This window comes from Nomascus leucogenys, chromosome 4 (genome assembly GCF_006542625.1).
Source record: "Nomascus leucogenys isolate Asia chromosome 4, Asia_NLE_v1, whole genome shotgun sequence".
Lineage (NCBI taxonomy): Eukaryota > Metazoa > Chordata > Mammalia > Primates > Hylobatidae > Nomascus > Nomascus leucogenys.
This window is the reverse complement of record NC_044384.1, coordinates 13,892,178-13,917,858: the sequence shown is the minus strand read 5'-3', so window position 1 is coordinate 13,917,858 and position 25,681 is coordinate 13,892,178. Positions and strand designations below refer to the sequence as shown.

The 25,681-nt window shown below is 34.8% G+C and overlaps 1 protein-coding gene across 2 annotated transcripts in view; it reads left to right on the top strand.

Annotated features, from left to right (window-relative positions):
- The window catches only part of CDH7 (cadherin 7), a 130,075-nt gene that overhangs the window by 81,323 nt on the left and 23,071 nt on the right, over nt 1-25,681 (top strand). For both annotated transcript variants that reach the window (XM_003264322.3, XM_030810289.1), the window contains exons 7-10: nt 8,887-9,140; nt 22,566-22,702; nt 23,630-23,751; nt 24,413-24,530. In XM_003264322.3, coding sequence (XP_003264370.1) covers nt 8,887-9,140; nt 22,566-22,702; nt 23,630-23,751; nt 24,413-24,530 — 631 coding nt within the window. The remainder of the gene's footprint in view (nt 1-8,886; nt 9,141-22,565; nt 22,703-23,629; nt 23,752-24,412; nt 24,531-25,681) is intronic.

Here is a 25,681-nt window from a genome sequence, read left to right as displayed (position 1 = left end):
AACTACCTTATTGCTTAATAAATCATCCCCAAACCTGGTGCTTTAATTTCCTTAGCTCATGATTTTGTGGGTCAGTAATTTGGCCTGGGCTCAGTAGGATATTTTTATGCTGGTCTCAAGTGGGTTTACACATACATCAGCTATTGGTCAGCAAGGTGGCTCTGCCTCTATGGAGGTGGCTGTCTGTCTGCCCGGAAAACAAGGAGCCTGGACCTCTGCCTCCCATCATCCCATGGGCTACCTGGGCTGGTTCCAAGGATGGTAAGAACAGAGGTTGTATGGTCTTTTGAGGCTGTTTGACAGAATTGACACATCATCATTTCTGCCACATTGTATTGACCCAAGCAAGACACAGGACAACCTAGATTCAGGTAGTGAAGGGAAAAAAACATCCCTGAGAAGAAACAAGCAATAAAGTATTGTGGACACAGGGAAAATAGAAAAACTATGTTGAGTTCCAGTGCTGCTCCAGAGATACTAACTAACCTTCAGGTTACACTTCATGAAATGGCAAAGGAAATACTGAATCTCATGTCTGCCCACTTCCCTCGTCACCCTTTTTCCTCTATTAGCCTATCTCATAAAGTCATTTTATTGATCAAGATCAGTTAAGATTTGCCACTGTTTGATGAAGGGTTCCAGGAAAACATATGCTAAGTTGTCTTCAGGTCATAATGTGGATTCTGCTTCCCAGACAATGTATGAAACCCTCTAGAAGTCATTGGGTACAGCTATAGTGCATGCTGGAAAATGTTGACCTCAGCATAGTAAGGGAATTGGCCTGAGCTGTAAACCAGGTTTTAGATGCTGGGCAGAAATGCAGTCCTTTCCAAGGCTTGTTTTCTACTTTATGCTTATAAAATCAAAACAGACTACCTAAGTTCAGAGTAGGAGGCTGTGGTAGACACAATAATGCCTCCTCCTCAAAAAGATATTCACAGAATATGTGAATGTTTTACCTTATGTGGTAAAGTGAATTTTGGAAACGTGATTAAGTTACAAAGCTTAATGGGAACATTATCCTGGATCACATAATTGGGTGCAGTATAATCACAAGGCTCCTTAAAGAGGAAAGAAGGATGAGTCAGTGTTATAAAAAAGAGATACAGTAACGGAACCCAAGCTTGGAGTGATGCACTCTGAAGATGGAGGAGGGGCTATGAGCCAAGAATACATGCAGCTTTTGGACACTGGAACAATTCTTCCCCGAAGCCTCCAGAAAGAATGAAGCTCTGCCAACACCTTGATTTTAGACTTCTGAACTCCCAAACTATAAAGCAATAAATTTGTTTTTTAAGCCACTAAGATTTTGGTAATTTGTTACTGTAGCAGTATGAAATTAATTAATGCAGAAGTCAAAACGGAACGTTTCTATGGGGGCGAAAGCTGATCCAGACAGGAGAACAGAAGAGAGAAAAGAAGACACTCGTTAACTAAGTATGAATAAGAATCTGGATAGGCAGAGCCTATTTTAAACTGTGCTAAGTTTAAAATAATACATGATGGCTGTGGTTACTTTGATGATAATATTCCTCAATATTAACTTGTGTTACTAGATGATGAAGATAATATCTCTTGATATTTATATCATTATTGTATTCCTGATCATATCTTTGTATAATTTATGGTTTTAGGCTGAAATCATTTCTGCAATTATTCATTGTATTTTATTTCAACCTGCCTTTGGAGCACAGACACTTTCTATCTACTGGTAATAATCCATTTGCAAACTGCAAATGTTTGTTCATGTACTGTCCTCATATCTGTGTTCAAGTATAATTAAAATAATAATAATAATGACTGTCATAAAAGTATAAAATGAACATGGAGACAACCAGTAATCTCTTTTGCTTATTCTAAATTTGCTTACACTTATTTTACTGTTTTTCAGGTAATTTGTTTGGCCTTAGATATTTTTTCTTTGTAAATCAGTAAATCTCTATTTTATTCAAAAATAATTATATCTATTGTAGATTTGTAAGATTAATAAAGTTAGGATCCTTTTATAGGAATCTCAAGCCTAGTACAGTTAGAAAGATGAGAAAGTATCAGTCCCGCTGCAGAGAATACACAGAGCTGGCAAGACCTCTAGACCTCTTCTCCCCCATAACCCATAGACCTTTATGAATGCATCAACAGCGTGCATCTAGGTAGAACATAGTATTTATTGTTTATATATTATCTTTCTCTCACCTTCTTCTCTAGAAAATATAATTTCTTGCTAAAATTCATGAGTCCCAAAAATTTCAAAGTAGAGCCCTCATCTACCTACTAAGATCACTTGCTGCTGTGAAAGCAAAAATTGCACAGGACAGTTAAACAGGTAAGGAAGATTTTATTCAAGGCTGTTGCAATAGGAGAGAGAAACCAGACTCAGTCCAAACTCAACTTGGCTAAAGCAAAGGGCTTCAGAGTGTTTATGAGCTAGGATGGAGGGTGGGGATCATATGCCAGTTGTGTTTGGTGATTGGTTGTAACAAATAGGAAAGTAAATGTTCTTGTACCATCATGACAGGGGATAGTTTTACAACCTGGAAAAAGGCTCCTGCTGAAGTTAAGCTCTTATCCTTCTACAGAAACTGGTAGGTATTGGTTCTGTCTTCCTTGATGATAAAATTTCATAGAGATGGCTTTGGGGCCCTTGAGGAAGACATTCCTTAGTAATAAAAGTGTCAAGAGGATTTTTTAAAGATTTACATATTAAAGGGGCAGAAAAAAGATTTACAATGACGAATTTTCTAAAGAGAGGTCAGGGGCCTAAAATTAGAAAGAAACCTGTCTAAATTTACTCAAGCTAAAAGAAACAAGGCCTTCTTGGTCATAACCCAGGGAAATAAGAAAATAGAAACCACAGAATGCAGTTGTTCATAATAAAGAGGATGTATTTTGCTTTGGAAAGATCTTGGGGAATCATTATATTTAAATGTACAGAATTATTCCTGCTTTTAAACCTCATCCAAAGTTGTAGATCAGGTTTAAGGTTCTGGGTAGTATGTTTATTTAGCGATTTAGAGTAATTTTTTTTTTTTTTTTTTTTTTTTGAGAAGGAGTCTTGCTCTGTCGCCCAGGCTGGAGTGCAGTGGCGCAATCTCGGCTCACTGCAACCTCTGCCTGCCGGGTTCGAGCAATTCTCCTGCCTCAGCCTCCCCAATAGCTGGGATTACAGGCATGTGCCACCATGGCAGGCTAACTTTTGTATTTTTAGTAGAGACGGGATTTCACCATATTGACCAAGCTGGTCTTGAGCTCTTGACCTCATGATCTGCCTGCCTTGGCCTCCCAAAGTGCTGGAATTACAGGTGTGAGCCACCGTGCCTGACCTAACATAAAATTATTGTAAGGGAAAAGTTATAAATGAGGGTTATTTTCCCATAGGTATGGTCTCATTTAAGCCCATTTACTTAGGAAAAAAGATTTACATTTATTTGTTCAAGAAGTAGGGAAAAGCTACAGATATTGAAAGCTACAAAATGTACTTTCATCTGAAAAACAGCTAGAATCTCCAGAGAAAGAAATACTCTTAATGAAGACAGTCATAGAACTTTTGAACAAAATCAAAAATTAAACATAAGACATTAAGTATATAGACATGCACATATACACATACACTATCCAGCCCTGAGAGTGTCATGCTACCATTAAAGAGAACAGAATGGAAATTTTAGAAGGATTTAACTTGGATCAATTCCTGAAACATTAACAACATTGTTGGCTAAAGTGCGAGATATGTGAGGAGGTCATTGAACTTAACGAGTATATATTTGGCTATAAACCAGAAGCAAAGCTATATTAATGAAGAAAAATGAAGTGCAATGATTTTATTAAATGAATTCAATAATTAACTTGCTTTAATATTGAAAAGGCTACAAATGGCAAGGGAAACTTTGAGACACCACTATTTGTGATAGTCATATTTTTTTAATCCAACAATAGAATTTGCCAAAGACAACAACCTAGGTGCCAGAGCGGAACAAAGATGAGAAACACGTACTCTTTACTTTCCATTTGCTTATAATCTAGCAGGAAATAATGCTTCTAATAACAGTATAATAGTAATACAGCAAATATTTATACAGTGATTATTTTGTGTCAGGTCACTGTTCTAGGTGCTATTTATTTCTCAATAATTTACAAAAACCTCATGAGGTTGTTGAGGTCAGCAAGGGCTTATACATGATAACATCATATAATGTGATGGGTATAGATGACCATGAGTTCATGTAGTATCTGTGCTCTTTAAACATGTGCTTTTTGGACTTTTACTAGAACTCTTTGCTATTTAGTTTTCACATGTATTAATAATATTGTCTTAGTCTGTTTGGGCTACTATAACAGAAATATATGCTGATGTTTAAACAGCAAATATTTATTTCTCACAGCTGTGGAGGCTGAGAAGTCCAAAGTCAAGATTTGGTGTCTGACGAGGGCCCTCTTTCTGGTTCATACGCAGCCATATCCTGTGTCCTCCCATGGCAGAAGGGCTGAGGGAGCTCTCTGAGGTCTCATTTATAAGGGCACTGATACCATTCATGAGGGATCCACACCCAAAAGCTAATTAAATCCCACAAGTCCCACCTCCTAACAGCATCACCTTGGAGGTTAGGATTTGAACGTATGAATTTTGGTGGTAGTTGGGGGGTGGACACAAATATAAAATGCAAAAGAAACACTAATCTTACATTTTTTAAAATGCATGTTAAAGATGTGTATACAACTCTTTGTAGTTAGCTCTTAATGTAAAAAAGTTTTATTACATAGGTAAGGGGATTGTGGAAATGCTTATTAAGAAGGTGATAGTCTCTAGAAGATTTCTCTGAGAGGAATGACAAAGTTATATGAGAAATAAATATGATTTTTGAATCATCTGAGAAAGAAGGAGCAGCAGGTGATATATATTAGAAGAGAAAAAGTGTGCTGGATGCTGATCACTGAAGGCCATGAATGTTAGCCTTACCATATTGGGCTCCTTAGGCTAGAGATTGGCAAACAACTGCCTGTCTGTTTTAGCCCAGCCCATGAGGTAAAGATGGTTTTATGTTTTTAAATGATTGGAAAAACTCAAAACAAGAAAAATGTGTTATGATACATGAAAGCCATATAGAATTTAAAATCTGAGTTACCCATCAAAAAAATTATTATTTGCCAGCAATCATATTTATTCATTTTCATGTGGCAGAGAATGTATGCCCTGCCAAGTCTAATAGTCACTAATATTTATACTTCACAAAAAAGTTTGCAGAACCTTGCCTTACACAGAATTCTTTTTATTTAATCCTACTTTAATTATCCTTGATAACAATAAATTTAAAGACTATTTTTGTACTTTGGAAACTAATACAACAAAAAAGCTGCTTCTCTCTTTTAGTTTCTCTAACACAGAGGTCACTTGATGTATGAAAAAGTATCTACCAGTCTGTATGTCCCCAATTGGATTCCAGACTTGAAGTGGTGAAGCCACAGAGTCATTCTGGGAACCCTAGAGACACTAAAAGAGAGATGCAGCTTTTTTTTTTTTTAGCCCGGGTTAAATTTCCAATTATATAAGTATCCACTTACATGTATGATATGTTTGACTGTGTCCCCACCCAAATCTCATCTTGAATTGTAGCTCCCATGATTTCCATGTGTTGTGGGAAGGAACCAGTGGGAGATAATTGAATCATGGAGGTGGTTTCCCCCCATACTGCTCTTGTGATAGTGAATATGTCTCATGAGATCTGATGGTTTTATAAGGGGGAGTTTCACTGCACAAGCTCATCTCTTGTCTGCCACCACGTGAGATGTGCCTTTCACCTTTTGTCATGATTGTGAGACCTCCCCAGCCACATGGAACTGTGAGTCCATTAAACCTCTTTCTTTTGTAAATTGCCCAATCTTGGGTATGCCTTTATCAGCAGCGAGAAAACAAACTAATACAGTGTACTTCCAAACATCGAGACAATTTATTTAGAAATTACTTTTATTTTTTTCTATTTCCTTCTTTGGTGTCTTTTCTTAATTGTTATTTTTCAAGTATAATCTTAATAATTAATTCTAATAGTTATGGACTATATTGCTTATCTAGAAATCAACAATGAGAAATCATATAAAAAGTAAATTTTACTGTAAAAATTTATTTTTTTATTCAAAGGCTTAACAGTCTTATTCATCACATATTTGAAAACTAGATCCTGGCATATTCTGATATACTCTGAAAATAATTTTGTGAAGCAATTCCTTTTGTCTGTAATCTTGATTCATAGACTTTCATACGAATTCTTTTATTGCTTTATTTTCATAATAGCTTTTAGGCAACCAATCATCATACATAATAATGTGTTTCTTCATGACTTTTTAGCAGCCAGATGTCTATACCTCATGTTGCTCCTTTTAGATACATTTAAAAAAACAAATTGCTATAAAAAATTGCATTCATTTCTGCAGTAAATTTTAAATTATTCTTTCATAAGGGAGACAAACTTTTACTTGAATGCAGAAATACTTGGTATGCCTTTTGCTAATGTGAAAACCTGAATAAATAACTTAAAGGTTGTGGTTTTGCATTGTTTTGAAAGGAGCTGACAAATGGGATTTCTAAGTGTATTCTTTTACATATAAACACATCATGTTTGAAAATAAGGTTTCTCTTATAGTTAGTAATTTTTATAAAGAATATAAGAACAAACTGAGATTAACATCTAAACTACGAGTATGTTTTGGTTTCTCAGTAGATGCTTTTAGGTAAATGAGAATGCTTCTAAGTGTCCCCAGTATAAAGGCTGGAATTTATAGATAGGCCCAGGAAAATTTTAATGAATAGGTCAGGTTTCTTCAGAGAAGATTTCCATCAGAATCACTTGATGAGCCTTCCAAAAATATATCTGCCTGTGCCTCGTCCTGCACCTGCTGAATCAAAATCCCTTGGAAGGGGCCACACATGTTTTAGAAGGGTCTCTGGTAGGTTCTGATTCTCACCTTTTTTTTGACCACCATTGGACAAGACCGACTCTTAGATAATAAACAAACAAAAAAAGCCAGCCTCATAAAAATATTACTGAGTTTGTTAATACAATGTTGTCATGGCAGTATTTTCTATGTGCCCCAACATTTTTATGTAAAACCTCAGATAAAAATTAAAACTTTTTTGTCCTGCAGCAATTCTATAAAGTGTTTTTGTGCTCAAGAAAAACAATATACTTGACTGTATTTCTTCCCTTATCTCTCATTTTGACCAGCAAGATTCTTTGGGTCAGATGTACAGTTCAGTTTTCAGCCTCTTGTACACTGAATAACTGCATTCTAATTTTTTTTGTTGTTGTTGTGTTAATTCAAGAAAAGGAGGCTCAAGAATTTATTGAGACTCCCCTATGTATCAAAAGCATTTTAGGTACTGGGAACAATAGTGATGAACAAAATGGTCAGGGCTTCAAATCTAGTGGCTAAGATAGATGTTAAATAAGCATTTTAGTAAGTACTGTCTGGTCTAGATATTGTAAGCCTATTTCGTATATTGATTTATATATATATGTATATATTTTCCTTTTTCTTACTCGGAGATAAGCTGTGGGATCTCTTTAATATTTGTGTGCAAACATATGTATTTATACATATGTAATGTGTATACATATATTTATATATATAATGTGTATATGTGTGTATATATGTGTTATATTTTATGTAGCAAAGTGAATATGCACTGTACACAGTATGGGATATATCATATACAGTATACTATTGTTTTATTTATTTTGGTTATTACATCCTTTGTGGGATAAGTTGGAATAAATGCGTGCCTGCATACATACACACACATATGCCCAAACATATAGTGAATGAATTTGAATTACAGTTCTCAGTATTACATATTAGCTCACATTTCATAATGCTTTATTTTTGTATACTGACAACTAAGTAAAGTATGTATTATATTTTGCAGTATTCCTGTAAAGTTTTTTTTTTCACTATTTTTAATTCTTTTTGTTTTACATCATTAAATGTAAAAAGAATTTGGGGACAGTTTTGCAGTGGTAAGACTGAAATTGAAAGTCCTAAAACCTGTTACTTTCTATATCCATTGAAGAAAAAGAAGCATGTTATTGTCACAACCAACGTCTATATGTTGTGTATATTATTTTTATTTTCAAAGATGGTGCTGTGCTACTGCAACTAGTTTAATTGTCCTTACAACCTTTTTCAGCTCTCATGCGGTTTGAGTTGGTCACTAATTTTTAGGAAAATTGTAGCATGTAAATCCTCTTGGAAAATTAGATACAATGTAAAGATTCTGAGATATAACTGTTAACCTTCTAAAATGGAGACCTAGTATATTTTGATGGAGGAATAGTGAAGGCAGACGTGATGGGTGCTTCATGGAGAAGAACTGGCCATGTTTGCAGACTGAATGACCTCAGGATGGCACACTTGCCCCTGCAGCCACACTTTGAGTGCCCTGAAAACTCAGAATCCTAATGTAGTCCCCAAAATTACTGACCTTTTAAATGAGAAATTCAATAGAAAGTAATGTTTTTCTTAATTTTTAAAGTGCACCCTGGGTAGTACAGTTAAATTACATGGTTGAAGAATATTACATTGACAGTCCCTGTTGGAAAAAAAATAAATTTGACCAGTTTTTCTTTCAAATCATTATTCCAAAGACTGGCATCTGTCTGTTTATGCAGCGTATAGCAGCAGAGTGGATGAAGTTGATTGAAAAGCACTGACCATTGTTTGTGAGCCAGGAAAGCAACAAGAATTCTGATTGGCATTGTTATTTATTATTTTTGAATGCTGATGGTGCATTTACATGACAGAGTCCTTCCTATGCTTATTGACATTCATAAATGAAAAGGCTCTGCTTTGCTGACTGTTTAACTGGTAATTTAATTTTCCTAACGACTTTCTTTACAGGAGCTGGATTTTGAAGCCAAAACAAGTTACACGCTACGGATAGAAGCTGCAAATAAAGATGCCGACCCTCGCTTTCTAAGCTTGGGTCCATTCAGCGACACGACAACCGTGAAGATAATTGTGGAAGATGTGGATGAGCCCCCTGTGTTCTCTTCACCCTTGTACCCTATGGAGGTGTCGGAAGCTACCCAGGTTGGGAATATCATTGGCACTGTAGCAGCTCATGACCCAGATTCTTCCAATAGCCCTGTGAGGTAAAAACTCATTGTTTTCCTTTTCTATGGTTTTACAAACAATGCATTCTTATTCACAACTCTTGTTTTACTCTATGATGTTTCTTTGTTCATAACAAATAAAAACCATATATATGTATATATACCATGTATATATACCATATATAATATATATATATGATGTATATATACATATATATATACCATGTATATATACATATATATATACCATGTATATATACCATATATATATATACCATGTATATATACCATATATATATATATATATATATATATATATATATATATATCTCGAGTTATAATAGCAGAGGTAAAACAGCATTAGAAACATACATTTTACTAACTCAAAAATATCATCTGATTATCAAGGCCATTATCATTGAGCCATATTTTTAGGCCTCCATTATTATCCACGAGCCATAGCTGATGTTTCTATTCAACCAATTATCCTGAATCTCTTTTAAAGCAAAACATGTTCAAAAATGAAGCGATGCATGTTTTAGTTGTAGGATACATGCATATGTTAGAAAAATAATTCTATCAACAATTCAAATTAGGGACTAATTTGTAAACCAGTCATTTTATTGATATTGGTCTACTTGAACAGTATATATTTGTTCAGTTTAATATTTCCACTTAATTTAAAAAAAACTATCTACATGTAAAGACTATTAAAAATATCCTTTCAGTAGTCTTGTATCTAGGCTAGATACTGTTATAGCCAAATAATATGTTTAAGATTGACACAATGGTGATATGCAAGCATTTCAAAATATTTCAACATTACATTTTGTTGGCTCTTAAATTGTCATGAAAATTACTTAATATGTGTTGATTTAAAAAAGCCCATAATGTTGTTTCTTTTTAAAGTAATAAAGTGATTATGTACATTTACACACACACATATTTTAAAGTAGTATATATACATATATGTATATATATACACATATACGTATATGTGTATACATATATGTATATATACACATATACGTATGTGTGTATACATATATGTATATATATATATACACACACATATGTATATAGAACCTAGTAAAGGACTGGTATAGATTAACAGTTAATTAAAAAGTGAAATCATACGTATTATGTGCTTATCTAGGCAGCAAATTCAGAACGTATTGATGATTATACTGTTTTTAATGTGGTGATAATAGACCATTTCCGAGAATATAATCTGTGCACAAGAATATTTATGAATCACAAATATAGCAGATAGAATAAGCCTTCCCCTCTTCTCTGTAATTGCCCTGCCTTCATGGTCAAGTAAACTTCCTGACTGCAGTTCAGCCCCACATACCAAGTTATATTAATTTGGGCAAACATGAGTTTGAGTTTTGTTATAGCATTCCATCTCTTAGTGAAACCTTAAATCTCTTGCCCTCATGAACAATCAACCACAGTACAGTTACTGGCATAGATTAGCTACTTAGGACAATTTGATTTTTGCTTGAATTATTTAATTTAATGGAAAGAAAGAGAGACATGCTTTCATAAAGTTGGAGATATGGAGAATGACCGAAAGACATTAATATATATCATAATTTACTACAAAAATGAATGATGGAGCCAGGTGGGGTGACAAATGCCTGTAATTCTAGCAACTTGGGAGGCTGAAACAGGAGGATCACTTGAGACCAGGAGTTCTAGACTGCAGTGAGCTACAATTGCACTTGTAAATAACCACTGCACTCCAGCCTGGACAACATAGTGAGATTCCTGTCTCTAAAATAAATAAGTGAATAAGAAAAATGAAAGGATTTAAGAATATTTTCATTGATTGCATTGATATTTTTATCCTTTTCAAATTCTTCTATTTCCCACTCCCTTGTTGTCATTCTGTTGAAGACTTTCATAGAAAGTATTTCACTTTTTATAATATTTTCATTGAAAAATGTCCATATTATTATATAATAATTTGAGGAAGAAGAAGGAAGAGTGGGCCCAAATGGGAGGTGACCTGAGAAAGAGCAAGTAGTGACTGGAGAGAGATGAAGTGAGCTCCAGTTCTGTTCTCTGAAGCACAGAGGTCAAAGGCTGAACTTCTGATTTTGGAAGTAAAAATCTCTGTGGTCTTTATCAGTGAAAGAGTACCTACCCAGCACCATATTTTTTACCCCACTTTCATTTCCTTAAAAGTAATGGTGGTGACCTGAAAGTTCAGGTTACTATTAGCTTACATCGTTATCTCACAAATAGAGAAATAGATAGACTTTGTCCCCAGTGAATTAAAATTTTATTTTGTATATATGAATATTTCTTTTGCATTTGTAGAATTAATTTCTAGAGTCATGTTTAATACTTACATACTTGAAAGTTTTTACACAATTTTCATAAGGTCAGCACAATTATTTATACCTTTTTTTCTGCATTTGTCTCTCACATACTTCTCTTCCTCTATCCATTTATATAATATCCCTTAAGAGGCCAGTCTCCTTATTTTATAATTTGTTGCATGTGCATTACTCTCATGCATTCTCTGGAAGACTGGTTCCCTTCCCAACACTGCTGTTTGTGGAATGGCCTAGGAGATGTCACCTTGTCTCCTGTGTTTTTGTATTAGCCAGCAAAAAGGAAAAGTAACTGATGCTTTATCCCAAGCTTTTCTGATGATTGAATAAGAGTGAGAAAGTAAATGAAGCTTTTAAACTGTGAATCATGACTTGAATATTACCATGTATTATCATTATTATTGCTATTATTATAGGTTATTGGGTTTCCATGCCATTTTAATTCTGAGATTAATGAAGTCAGTAAAAGAGACATAGCATTTTATATGCAACCATATTGGCAATCTATATTGCAGGTTGTCTTGTACTCACGCATATTCCAGTAGATATATTGTATGGCTTTTTGATGAATATAAACATGTATTTGCATTAGGCACTCCAATAACTATCAAAATGTAAATCTTGTCTCATATGTTTAACATAATAAAACATATGTTAATGTATGAATAAATAGCACAGTCTTCTGAGGTACTAGGAAAAGTGAATCCCCAGATTGAGATGGGACATGAGGAGTCTTAACAGTTGTGAGCTTTGTGCTTTACACCTTTAGCAATATTGTAGTTCTTGGAGGAATGGAAAAGCATTGTATGTTTTGTTGTAATTGTTTAAAATGAGACCAGTAGGGTTTGACTTGTAAAACAGTGTGGCCAGTGGAATGATTAGTTTTGAATTTATTGACATTCTCTGTTGAATAATACTGAAATCCAGCATATGTCATTTATGTTTGTAGTATTTTCTGACATATGAGGCAATAAATTAGAATTCTAGAAAAATATGCATTTAGTTGCCCCCAGCAAGGCAAAGTTGATATTGTCTTCCTACATGATCCCTGCCTTGCACAGCATTTTAAAATTTCTACCTACTTTACTGAAGTACCAACCAAAGGCTATGCATAACTCTTCTCTATGAATCTGCTTTTTCCTTAGAGAAAGACTGGGGCACCTACATGACTATTGGAACCTGGTCATTCTCGACGTTTACAAGTGTAGTCGTCATACATGGAAAGATTAAAAAAAACCAAAGCCCAGTAACTGGCCAGAACATAGCATGACTGTGAATGTTAGGTCTTTTTTATGCTTCGCCCAACATCCAGATAGCTCATCTAGACCACCATTTCATGTACACTGTACTGTCCTTTTGTGGCAAGGGGTGGTATGTGGAAATAAAACCATACATAAACTAAAATTGCAGTCAAAGCCAAGGGTGGAAGTTAGTTGATACTTGAGATTACTTAGAGGAAAAAAATTTTTTTTTTTTTAAAGAAAAGTGGGTAATTGAGGGCAAGCACGTTTCTGGCTTGTTATTTGATAAGTAGCTGTTTATCTCATCATGTAAATTTTGGCCCTAAGTAGTCAATATCGGGCTTTATCTGTTGAACTTGGAAGGACAGATTGTGGTCTGCTGATTCTGGTCACGTTTCTGAATGATAGAAACTTCACTTCTGTGTTTCTCATCCAAGATGGTAAAAGCTGTGAGAACAGCCTAGAGTCTAGAGGATTTGACTCATTTTTCATGTCAGCATTGGCAGACTGATCAATGACTGAACAGGCATTCTTTAAAAGCGTGTGTTATGCAAGCACTGGGGAAAATGCTAATGAGAAAACAAAGATAAATAAAACATTTCCTCTGACCTCAAGGAACTTACAATCTGGATGAACTAATAAGATCTCATAAAAGTTAAACAATATGAGGGAAAATATGCCAGCACTGTAATATGGCAAATTGTAAGATAAATAATCAGCACTCTAAGTTCACTGGCTGTGAGATTTCATTTGAAGGAGTGGTAGTGTAAGTAGGGCTTCAAGGGATGGCAAGATTTGGACAAGCCAAGAAAACATCATGCAAAGTACATTTGTGTTTTATTTGGTTATATCCTAAAAGCCTAGTACTAAATTATGAAATCAGCAAATTCATTTCTGTAGGCATCACAGCAAGCCCAAAGTTCTTATGCTAAAAATGACCAATGAAATAGAACATGATATTTTTACAAATAAGATCAGATATGAAGACAGGAAAACAAAAAGTAATAGGCATCATTTTAAGAATTTCTAATAATCTAAATATAGAAATATGTTTATGTTTATGTTAAAGGATACTTGGATAATATTTACCTGTGGGCTTTTTCAGCATTCCTATTACTGAATATCCTCACATAAAAAGTGATAATATTATGTTGGAAATTACTTTATGTGATGGATTAGTGTGAACGTATTTGGGGTGTTTGAATAATTCAATGTGTATTTTTAAGTAGCTTGTATTCATTCATATATGTGCACATATGAAATCTAAATTACTTGTGAATATCTATTTTATTCAAAGAAAATTAGCAAGCCAGTAATATAACATACAGAAAAGTAATACCAGCAGTAAAACTGATTCACTTAAAAAATAGCGGGTATTAAATCTGTGAGAAGACTATAATCTGTACTCTATTTCAAAATGCTGCTCATTTTAGCATAACTACCACTAAAAATGAAAAAAAGAAAGTATGTGTTCATGTATGGTGAAAACATAGTGTTTTTTCATTAGAGTAGTGTACTTACTATCCAGAGATAATTTTTGTAGGTTAAATTTTGTAGGAAATGCCTAATTTATTTTAGCCTTTCCTCCCCTCCCCTCCCCTCCACTCCCCTCCCCTCCCCTCCCTTCCCCTCCCCTCCCCTCCCCTCTCCTCCTTTCTTTTCTTTTGCCTGGCTGGAGTGCAGTGGTGCAATCTCGGTTCACTGCAATTTCCACCTCCCAAGTTCAAGCAATTCTTCTGCCCCTGCCTCCCAAGTAGCTGGCATTACAGGCATCCGCCACCATGCCTGACTAATTTTTGTATTTTTAGTAGAGACGGGGTCTCAGCATGTTGGCCAGACTTGCCTTGAACTCCTGACCTCAGGTGATCCACCCGCCTCAACCTCCCAAAGTGCTGGGATTACAGGTATGAGCCACCACCCTTGGCCCATTTTTTCATGTTTTATTCTATTACTCTAGAATTACAAAGCTCTGCTGTCAGCAAAGACTTTCTTAGTTACCTTTTTGGAAGACTCCAGGTAAAATAAATTCACTGAAAATTACATTTGTTCTGATTTGTTTCTTACAGTATTTTTCATATTTAAAATACTTATTGAGGGCTGGGCACAGCTCACATCTGTAATCCCAGCATTTTGGGAGACCAAGGTGAGTGGGTCATTTGAGACCAGGAGTTTAAGACCAGCGTGGCCCATGTGGTGAAGCTCCGTCCTTACAAAAAATACAAAAATTAGCCAGGTTTGGCGGTGTGTGCGTGTAATACCAGCTACTCGGGAGGCTGACACAGAAGAATCTCTTGAACCCAGGAGGCGGAGGGTGCAGTGAGCCGAGATGATGCCACTGCACTCCAGCCTTAGTGACAGAGTGATACCCTGCCATACACACACAAACACACACACACAAATATGTATATTAAAAATATAATTTATTAAATTAAATACTTGTTGAAAAGTCACATTAATAAAGGAATACAAAAATTCAATGTTCTTGGTGTAAATGGTAGAGAATTATTCATGGGGTTAAAAAGTTAGGGAATATTACTTTTTATCATGTACTGTCCTCTTAACATTCTTTAACTGTAATCAACAGAAATTGGCCACGGTTAATTTAAAAAAGAAAGAAGTTTATTGAAATAATTGGGTACAGCTCAAAGAATCAAAGGAAAAAAAATTGAATGGTCAGTCTTCAGAAAAGGAGAGGAGTAGGGTTCCTCTGTGAATACTTGTAGCAGGGGTCGCAGGCTCTTCAGAATGTGGCAACTGTGATGAATCAGCTGCAACTCTTTTCTTGTGGCTCTCTGTTTGAGATTCACATTCACATTTCCTGCAGAGTTGTTTGTTTTGTTTGTTTTTGTTTTTGTTTTTGTTTTTTGTGCATATCTTGATATATGTGGCCGTCTCTTCTCCAAAACATTCTGGACATCTTGAGTGCCATGAAGATTGCATATGAGATTTGAAAAAGTTTAAAACCATAAAGGAAAATTGTGTTGACATAATCAGAAGAGAGATGAGGATACAAGCAAGGTGTCTGCTATCATTAAGTTCAGAAATCAATAGTTCATTTTTATTCTCTTTTTATTTATTTATTTGAGGCAGGTCCTCACTCTATTGCCCAGGCTGGAATGCAATGGCACAATCATGGCTCACTGCAACTTCCGCCTTCTGGGCTCAGGTGATCCACCCATTTCAGCCTCCCCAGCAGCTAGGACAACAGGCACATACCACCACGCCCAGCTAGTTTTTTATAGAGACAGGGCTTTGCCATGTTGCCTAGGCTGGTCTCTAACTCCTGAACTCAACAAATCCACCCACCTCGGCCTCCCAAAATGCTGGGATTATAGGCATGAGCCACAGTGCCCGGCCTCAATAGTTTATTTTGAAGTTTACTTGTCATTAAATTCCTAAGAGGCAAGCATTATTATTCCTATGTTAGAAGTAAATATGTCCCTGGCCACACAGTTAGAAAATATGGTTCCAGGATTTTAGTGAGGTCTATATCAAACCTGCATGATCCTTACAGCAATCCACATATACTCACACAAATGCACACACACATACCAACAAACTTTATAGTAGAATAAATTTTCAATTCAAATTATTCATCTATTTCAATTGATTAAACTTTCTGATGCTTTTTTATTACATTATCTTTTGCCACTTTGGGAGTACTGATGATATATTTGTGTTAATCCAGCTCACTCACCTGCACTGTCTGTTTGTGAACACTGATATGCACATTAATAGCTGGTGATCAGAATGCTACCTGTGAATATAAAGAAGAACATTTTAATTGATCTCTTTAGCTCATCAAATAGCTGCCATGATAATCACCAGTATTCATTAAGGAATTCATTTTGTAACAGATGTTCAGAACACTGAAGACACACAGATGTATGAGATATGGTCTTTTGCAGAAACCCTCTTGCTATGTAGCTGTAGAAGAGATCTTACATGAAAACTCATTTTACAAAATTCAGTGTTAGATCTGAAATGAGAATTCATCTTGTAAAACTTTCTCATTGAACAAATGAAGAAACGGAAAAGCACAGATGAAAAGCCCCAATTAGAACAGTAGGTTAGTGATGGGGTCAGGGCCAGAAATACCGTCCTTTAATCCTCAGTCTATGGTTCCTGGTGGTGTAGCACAAGGAGCATTTGGTAAGATCCACGGATCACACACCCTGCAGATTTTCTTAAAAAAGCAGAACTTCTGATGTAATTGGAAAAGCATGCTGCTTTAATGCTACTAGTTTGTCTTCAAGGAATAGCAGGACTAAAATAATTGGAAAGGAGGAAAAACAGGAATACAGAATGACCAACATGAGAAAAGGCACAGAATTGGAGATGTGTGTGGTATATTTGTTCACCAATTAATACATCAGTTTGACTGTTTATGAGTTTAGACAGAAAAGCAGAGGGGTGAAAAAAGCAATTAGAAGCTGAATTATAGAGATGTAGGTGGCTGAAACTACAATTAATTTATATGCAACATAGTATGCTGGAAAACTGGCTTAAATAGTCATGATTCTAAATCTTGGATCCAACCCCCAATTGTGAAATTTTAGAGTCCAGTATTGAAATAACCTCAGTAATAATACATGCTTGCGTTAGTTAGAAATTGTGCTTGGCTAGTAGCAGCAAAGCTTAACACTAATGACATACTAATGAGAAGTCTGGAGCTATGCTCTCAAGGACTGACATGTTGGCAGTATAATGCCATCAAGAGCCTTCGCTTCATTTTTTAAGCACTTATCGCCACTTATTTACAATATGGCTTCTGGATCTCTTCCATTGTGTTTATGCCCCAAGTGAGAGAAAGGGGAAGGGCAGAAATCAAACACCAGGTAAATTAACAGCTATCACTTATGCTTTAAGGAGTTTTTCAATTAGGCTGTAGGCTAAAAATGTATTTTGTACCTCATTTTCCAAAACTTAGATATAAAGACATCACATCTACAAGGGAGGCTAGCAAATATAGTTTTTCAGAGGGACATATGGCTGCATCTAATAAAAGCATGGTTCTCTTAAAAAGAAGTAAGAGAAATACAATTATTAGGTATGCAAATGGAAGTTTCTGCCACATGTGATCTTACATATTTGTTTGAGAATTAAGGAAAAAAGGTAAACTATATTTTAAATATTATATCCTGCAAAGAGAAAAGTTCAGAAGGTAGGGTAATTTGGGGAAAAGGTTGATGAATTTGCTCGTAGATATATTGAGATTGAATTAATGATGGTAAAGGCATCTATAAAGCAATGTTCAAAAATTTCAGGAAGTAGTTTTAGGCTGGATATTGAGATACAGAGCTGTCAGCATAATAAGTGGATGGGGCAGAAGCTTAACTGCTGTTGCTGCAAAAATACGGAAGTGATCTCTCTAATTGTCCACTCCAACATACACTAAAGGAAGCCAAGTATTTTAGGCTGTAATTTGCAGAAGCTAGAGAGATTGTTGTAAGTCCACACACCACTAATGGCGTCAGAAGTGCAGGATAGGTGATTTCCTAGTCATGAACCACCACTAACTTCTCTTGGCTCAATCAGCCATCCCACATTACTAAGGCAGAGATATTTTATACTTCTCATTCTAAAAAGCATCTGTATTTTCTTTATTTTTCTTACCTAAGGATTTTTTTTTCTCAAGTAACTTTATACATTAGCTAATGCTTTATTTAACAACTTAAGGTTTTGGTATGTCCAGAGGGGCTAGTAGAAAATAGGAAACCCCTTTAATACTAGATGACCCTAAGTCCTTGCCATTAAGAAATGTAAAAACCACCAGGACTGTTCTGGATGGTCAGTCTAATCCTTGTCTTTGCCAAAGCATCCCATCTCATCTCAAGTCAATACCTTTCTGCAAACATGCCCTGACCTCCTTCATAACAACTTTAGTTTCTTCCTCAATATTTATTATTTTGGTTGCAATTAAAAAAATTATTTGTTTATGTAATGTATTTCCTGAAATAGTATGTCACTTGCAGGTGCTGAAGAATAATTGCTGAATGCATAAATGAATAAATGGAAGGCATAAGGAAATGATAACATCATAAATTACCATATATATATGTACATTATATGCTATTTAGTGAGATCTAAGTGGGGATTATAGTTATTAACAAATACACACAATTTAGAAAGGGGGGCCAGGCGTGGTGTGTGGTTCAAGCCTGTAATCCTAACACTTTGAGAGGCTGAGGCAGGAGAATTGCTTCAGCCCAGGAGTTTGGGACCAGCCCTGGCAGCACAGTGAGACCGTGTCTCTACAAAAAATACAAAAATTAGCTTGGCACAGTGGCCCACCTGTGTAGACCTTGCTCCTTGGGAGGCTGAGATGGGAGGATCACTGTAGTGATCTGTGGTTGCACCACTGTACTCCAGCCTGGGCCCCAGAGTAGACTTTGTCTAAATAAATAAGTAAATAGAAGGGGAAGCTGCAGAGTGTATAATTTAGAAATGGTAAATATTTGAATGATAGAAACTTTTGTTGCCCATGTTTTTTCAAAACAGAGGCCTAGGTTATAACTAGATCTCTAAATTATTTGTAGTTTTCTATGAGGCAAATACTGGTTGGAGACATTTAACATATTAAATAAATTCTCAACTTTAATTATTTTATTCTAATGCTAGGATCTTTGAGACTATTGATAATAGAAGCAAGTGTTTTAGTCATTGACTTTAGCCCTGTGGGGAATTACATGAATTCATTTAGACTGATGTCTGTCAAGTTCAAGGCCTTTTTGCTTTTAAGAATCTAGACATTTATTTTTTCATGAATATTCAAACATGATCTCAGTTATTAACTGAGATTTGACAAAGAGAGCAATTCAGGTTTTAATATTGGCTTAATTGATGCATGAATATATGGGTTATAATCTCATTAAGTTATAATCCTCTTATCAAACATTAATATCAGTTGTCCTATTGCCATTAGATATGACTTATATAGAAGTGTATTTTATATATGTATATTGGTTCATACATATACGTATGTATGTAGTATATGTGTACATGTATATATATATACACATATATATATACACACACACACACACATACATAGATACACACATAACCCTGTTCTAAGTAAGCATATTCCACCCTGTATCTCACAGTAAATGCAGCTATGAAATCTGGATAGAGTGGAGCCATCAGGCCTCTGAAAAGTAAATATTAGCAGGTAGTTTAGTGAAGAAGAGTACTACAGAGTATCTCCAAACCTGTGATGAGTTTATCATTATTTTCTCTCTACTGTCCTGTGTCCTAGAGTAATAATTAGAAAAACATCAGTGGAATAAATCCAAAGCAAGGTGAAGAAATAAAACAATAAAAATAAGAACATAAATCAATGCATTTCAAAACAAATTATACAGAAATCAATAAAATTAAAAGCTTGTTTTTTTGAACAGACCTAAATATTGATAAACCTCTACCAACACTGACAAAGGAAAAAAAAAGCAGAAAAAATGATAAATATTAAGAACAAAAGAGGAGATGTTACAGACCCCACAAACATAAAAAGCAGAATAAGAAAATACTATAAACAAACCTACTGACATAAGTTTTATAATTTCAATGAAATTTGGCAATTTAGAATAAATGGATCAATTTTTCAAAAAATGTAAATGCTCAAAACTCACTCAATATGAAATAGATAACCTAAATAATCCCGTAACTATTAAATTATAATTTTAGTTAAAAACTTACTGAAAATGGAAATATCCAAGCCCAGATAGCTTCACTGACAAATTTTTGCTAAACGCTTAAAGAAGAATTACCAAGTCTACACAGTATTGTTCAGGAAATACGAGAGGAGTTTTTACGAGTACAGCCTTATTCTTACTACCAAAACCAGGTAGACACAGTACAAGAAACGAAAACTTTGATCAAAACTTTCATGCAAATATTTTCCACAGGACATTTAGATAACTCAATCAAGCAATATATAAAAGAATAATTCACCATGATAAAGTAGGGTTTATCCCAGAAGCATAAGATTGGTTTAATATTCAAAAGTTCATCAATATAATTCATCATATTAAGAAATTAAAGAAGAAAAAACACATTGTCAGATCAATTGGAAAAAAAAAAATGGGGAAAGCTGGCTCTCCCGCCATAAGGACACTCAGGCAGTGTTGTGGAGAGGAGTCCATTTGGCAGCACCAACTCACCATCCATGCCATGCACATGCCATCGATGTGAATAAGACACTTCGAAACTGGATCCTCCAATCCCAGTCAAATCATCAAATGACTGTAGACCCAGCCAATGTTTGACTACAACCTCCTGTGAGATTAACAGCTAAAACTGCCCTACAAACACACTTTCAAATTCCTGACATAAACAAAATAAGATATATTATTATTATGGTTTGATGTCACTAAATTTGATGTATTACAATGTAATATCCGTATACACAGGAGTAATAATAACGAGGGCTCATAGTACATAAATTGGTAAGAGATGTGAGGAAATAAAGGCAAATTCATTTTAAGAAAGTGTTGCTAGCATCAAAAAACTGTAGGTCCCTATTAGGATGAAGAATTGCTGGAGTGGGAGGTGGTGGACAGAGAATAAGATGCTTGAAGTAGAGTTTCCAATAGTAATGCGTATATTAGAGCTGACAAGTCAAGGGTATGTTCATAAGAATCCATGACACCTGGATTAAAGGAGCAAATCAAGAATCAAGAAGATGAAGAACATGAAAGGCCGTTATGTTTAATGGATCATGAGTGTAGTTGAAGCAGTTGCTAATCATCATGCCTAAAGTGGGTATATGTTTTTTTCCTGTTTGTTCTTTCGTTCATTTGTTCGTTTAATTGTTTGTTTTTAAATGAGAGCCATCTCACCCAACCAGAAAGCCTGTGAGGGGAACCTGAAGACAATCATCATGAGGGGAGGGTAAATTTTGTGTATAAAACAAATAATAGCATGGACTAAAAATACAAGTGGAGTAGTAATTTTTCACTGCTGAAAAAATATTTGGATTACAAATACTTCGAGAAGAGGCTTTTACATGCAAAAATAGCCATGCAATCTTAGGGTTTCCACTTTGAAACATGTCTTTAGAATCCTGGTCAAGACCACTGAGTAAGATTAAAAAAAAAAAAAAGAAAGAAAGAAAGAGGGTTAATAACAGGTTGGTGCTGTCAGAACAAAAGATGTTACTAAGTATATGCAAATGGGCAAGATGGTTACATGTTTCATTTTAGAAGGGTCCATAATCGTGACCAGGGTTACCAAATATATTGTAAATGGTTTACAAGAGTCATAATAATAATAATGAATTTAGCCAGTGACGGTGGCTCACGCCTGTAACCCCAGCATATTAGGAGACTGAGACAGAAGGGTCACTTGAGCCCAGGAATTCGAGACCAGCCTGAGGAATATAGCAAGACCCTGCATCTACAATAATAATAATAATAATGATAATAAAATAGCCAAACATGGTGGTGCATGCCTCTAGTCCTAGCTGCTCAGGAGGCTGAGGGGTGAGAATCCCTTAAGCCCAGGAGTTTGAGGTAACAGTGATCCACTCCACCCCAGCCTGGGTGACAGCAAGACCCTGTATCAAAAATAAATAAATAATAATAGTAATAATAATGAACTTGAAGTTCTAATGACATATTCAAAGCCATTGTGAAGATTACTGTGGTGTTCATTTAGTACTGTCTGACAGGAAAGCAAACATATTAGTGAGACACAGGTTATAAACCGTCTAGTATGTGGGGAGAGTTTTAAACAAGGCATGCATTTATGTGATTAATATGACAGATCAGAGAGTCAGTAGGATTTAGTAATGAGCTACACAAATAATGAAATAGTTTCAGCAAATTATAATCAAACGTACATGTTGAAGGTTTTTCCTTTCTTCGATGTTCAATTAGGTACTCAATTGACAGAAACACAGACTTGGAGAGATACTTCAATATTGATGCCAACAGTGGGGTCATCACAACTGCCAAGTCTTTGGATCGAGAGACAAATGCTATTCACAATATCACAGTCCTTGCAATGGAGAGCCGTAAGTTGTGAGGCTTAAAACTAAATTAAGATGGAGGACAGTGAGTGGAGAATCGATTGTCATGAGGTTGTAAATTCAACTTAATTAAAGTAGTTCCTTATTTGAATTGTACAAAAACTTGAGAATACCAAATTTCTAAGCTGTGAAATATACTTATCTTCACTGTCTTTATATGCTAATATTTACAAAATTTATGAAAACCAAGGACTAAAATACAATGAGCCTATATTACCTTCACAGGATTTATTGTTTTCTGATCACAATTCATATACTGTGTTTATGCTGTTATGGAGTTAGTGAAATAGCTTATAATAATTAGTAAATTGATCTATAACCAAGACATCTGGATTTGAATATTCTGATATTGAACTAAGTTTAGTCCCTCATAAAAGACAAAATAATAAATAAAATAAAATAAAAACTATTGAAAAAGGAATGCATATTTGCATGCGTATATGTATATGATATATTGTGTATTTTAATATGTATGCATTTATAATACATGTGTTGATAATACAAATGTATAGTCATGCAAATATGAGCTCTAACATCAAAGAATATTGAAATTCATGGTTTACCATTTATTCTTCTTTCAACAATTTTCTCATCAGGGACTAAAAAACTACGAGTACACATGTAGACCATAATATACATTTATACATATATATATGCATGTATATCCAAATACACACACATATAATCATGTATATGTATATATTTGGGTATACATATGTATGTGTACATACACATACAAATACATATGAATGTGTGTGTGTATTTGGATCATATTTTCATATTTTCTATAGCTCCTTTTAAGTAATACAGCATTATAATTCTAGATTTCATTCTCAGCTTCGTCATTTTATTATTAGAATTGTGCTTTAGAGAGTCAAAGAGTAAATGATGAGACACTGTCTTATTTATTAGAGAATCCGTCTCAAGTAGGAAGAGGCTATGTGGCCATCACTATACTTGACATCAATGATAATGCCCCTGAATTTGCCATGGACTATGAGACCACCGTCTGTGAAAATGCCCAGCCTGGGCAGGTAAGAGTCTTCAGAACACTTCGCTTCTAATTTGTGGTTTCTTAAAAAATATCCAGCAGCAGTTGCCTTTGAAATTCTTCCAGCTTTAAGATAAAATATAATCAGCTTGTTTCAGCAAAACGAACACTTTGATGTGTAGCATGAACTAATATTAAAGGAACCTTCAAGTTCCAGTTTAATTGGGGTGATGAAAATTCCTCAGGAAGGAAAGGTAAACGTTGTAAAAGCTCTGTTAAATGGCTAAGAACTTAGACTCCTTTCGGAGAAAGACAGCATTGTAAGCTGATTGGGCTGTTTCCTACCTTGCACAACCTGGTTTAAGTGTCTTAGAATTCTAAGAATTAAGTGCAGTTCAACCTCAGTTTGGTTTGTTCATCTATTGTTCAGTGTCTTGTGATGTTTCCTGGGATGTCCAATCAATTGGAACAGCTTATTTCTGAAGTTCACATAAGTGAATTCAAACATGAACTAAGAAAAGGACATGATTTGTTTTTCAGAGCCCTTTTTTAGATCGGGTTCATAATAATACATTGGATCCTTTCTCCCTAGCTCATTCAGGGAGATGGCATTTATTATAAAGTGTAAAATTGCTTTGTCCTGCCACAGAAAACTAAGCATAGCACACCAATGTGCTTTCGTCTTTTACTTTCTCTTTTCCTAGGTTATCCAGAAAATCAGTGCTGTTGATAAAGATGAGCCATCCAGTGGACACCAGTTTTACTTCAGCTTAACAACGGATGCAACAAATAACCACAACTTTTCATTGAAAGATAACAAAGGTAATGTATTAATATTGTTACTGATAGAGGCAGCAGGTACAGATACTCTAAGCAAGTATTTTTCTCCCCAGGAATGCTGATTATGGATTTTTTTTAAAGCAAGGACAATAATTAAAGGGCAATGAGGAACTCAAGTAATTTTTATCTATGGATTTACTGTCATGAAGGAAAAGCTGCTATTTAAATTATCTTAGGCCTAAAGCCAAATAGGAGGGAAAGTTAGATTTTTCTTATTCTTTTCTTATAGGCACTCATTTTCTTATTTGTATACCAAGTTCGTTATCCAAATAATCTAAAAAGTTGATGGTCAACTAAATACCCTAATAAGTACTATGCTCATAGATGCAACTTGAGACGTAAGAAAAAGAACTGGACATTACACATTTTAATCTAAATCAACTTTGACTTAATGTTTTCAATAACACCCCTTACTTTATTATTTTTACATAAATGCAAATGTAATTCATGCAAATAATAATAAAATAATGACACATTTATGATGCTAAGAAATATAATATTAAAAATAACAAAATAACTCCCTCTTATGTCAAATTGTATTTCTCTGCTTCAAAGGTAAACACTCTTAGCAGTTTCCTAAATATCATTATAGTAAAATAACTTTCAAATACCTACAAGTAGATTTTAGTTTTGCTTAATAATATATATTGACAGTTATAAGAACTTAAAGCATGAGAACCTGCTATCATTGTCTAATTTTGGATTATATGTTCGAATGAGTTTTTGTTCAAGATACTTATTTTAGTGGAAGGAGAGCATTTGAAACTCATGCAGAGGGTGAATAGTACCCCCCAACGACATGGAAAATATCTATTTTTAAAATTTTATATTGTTTATGTAAATCTGGTTTTAGGAAAAAAATACAGAATTGGATTTGCTAGTCATTACTGGCTTGTTTAAAACAAACTTACTACCAAAAGGTGGATAAGAAGTTTTGCATGAAGCCATCACCTTATTTTGTGCAACCTAGGCCTCAAAAAATTTCAATCTCAAAAAAATTCAATCTGAAGATAATAATTTTTTCTGATCTTACTTCCTACTCAATGAGAATACTATTGTATCCCTTTAGTAATATATAAGGTAGAGCATTCTCTACATGGGTAACTCCAGACTCACTGACTTAATCATAGTTA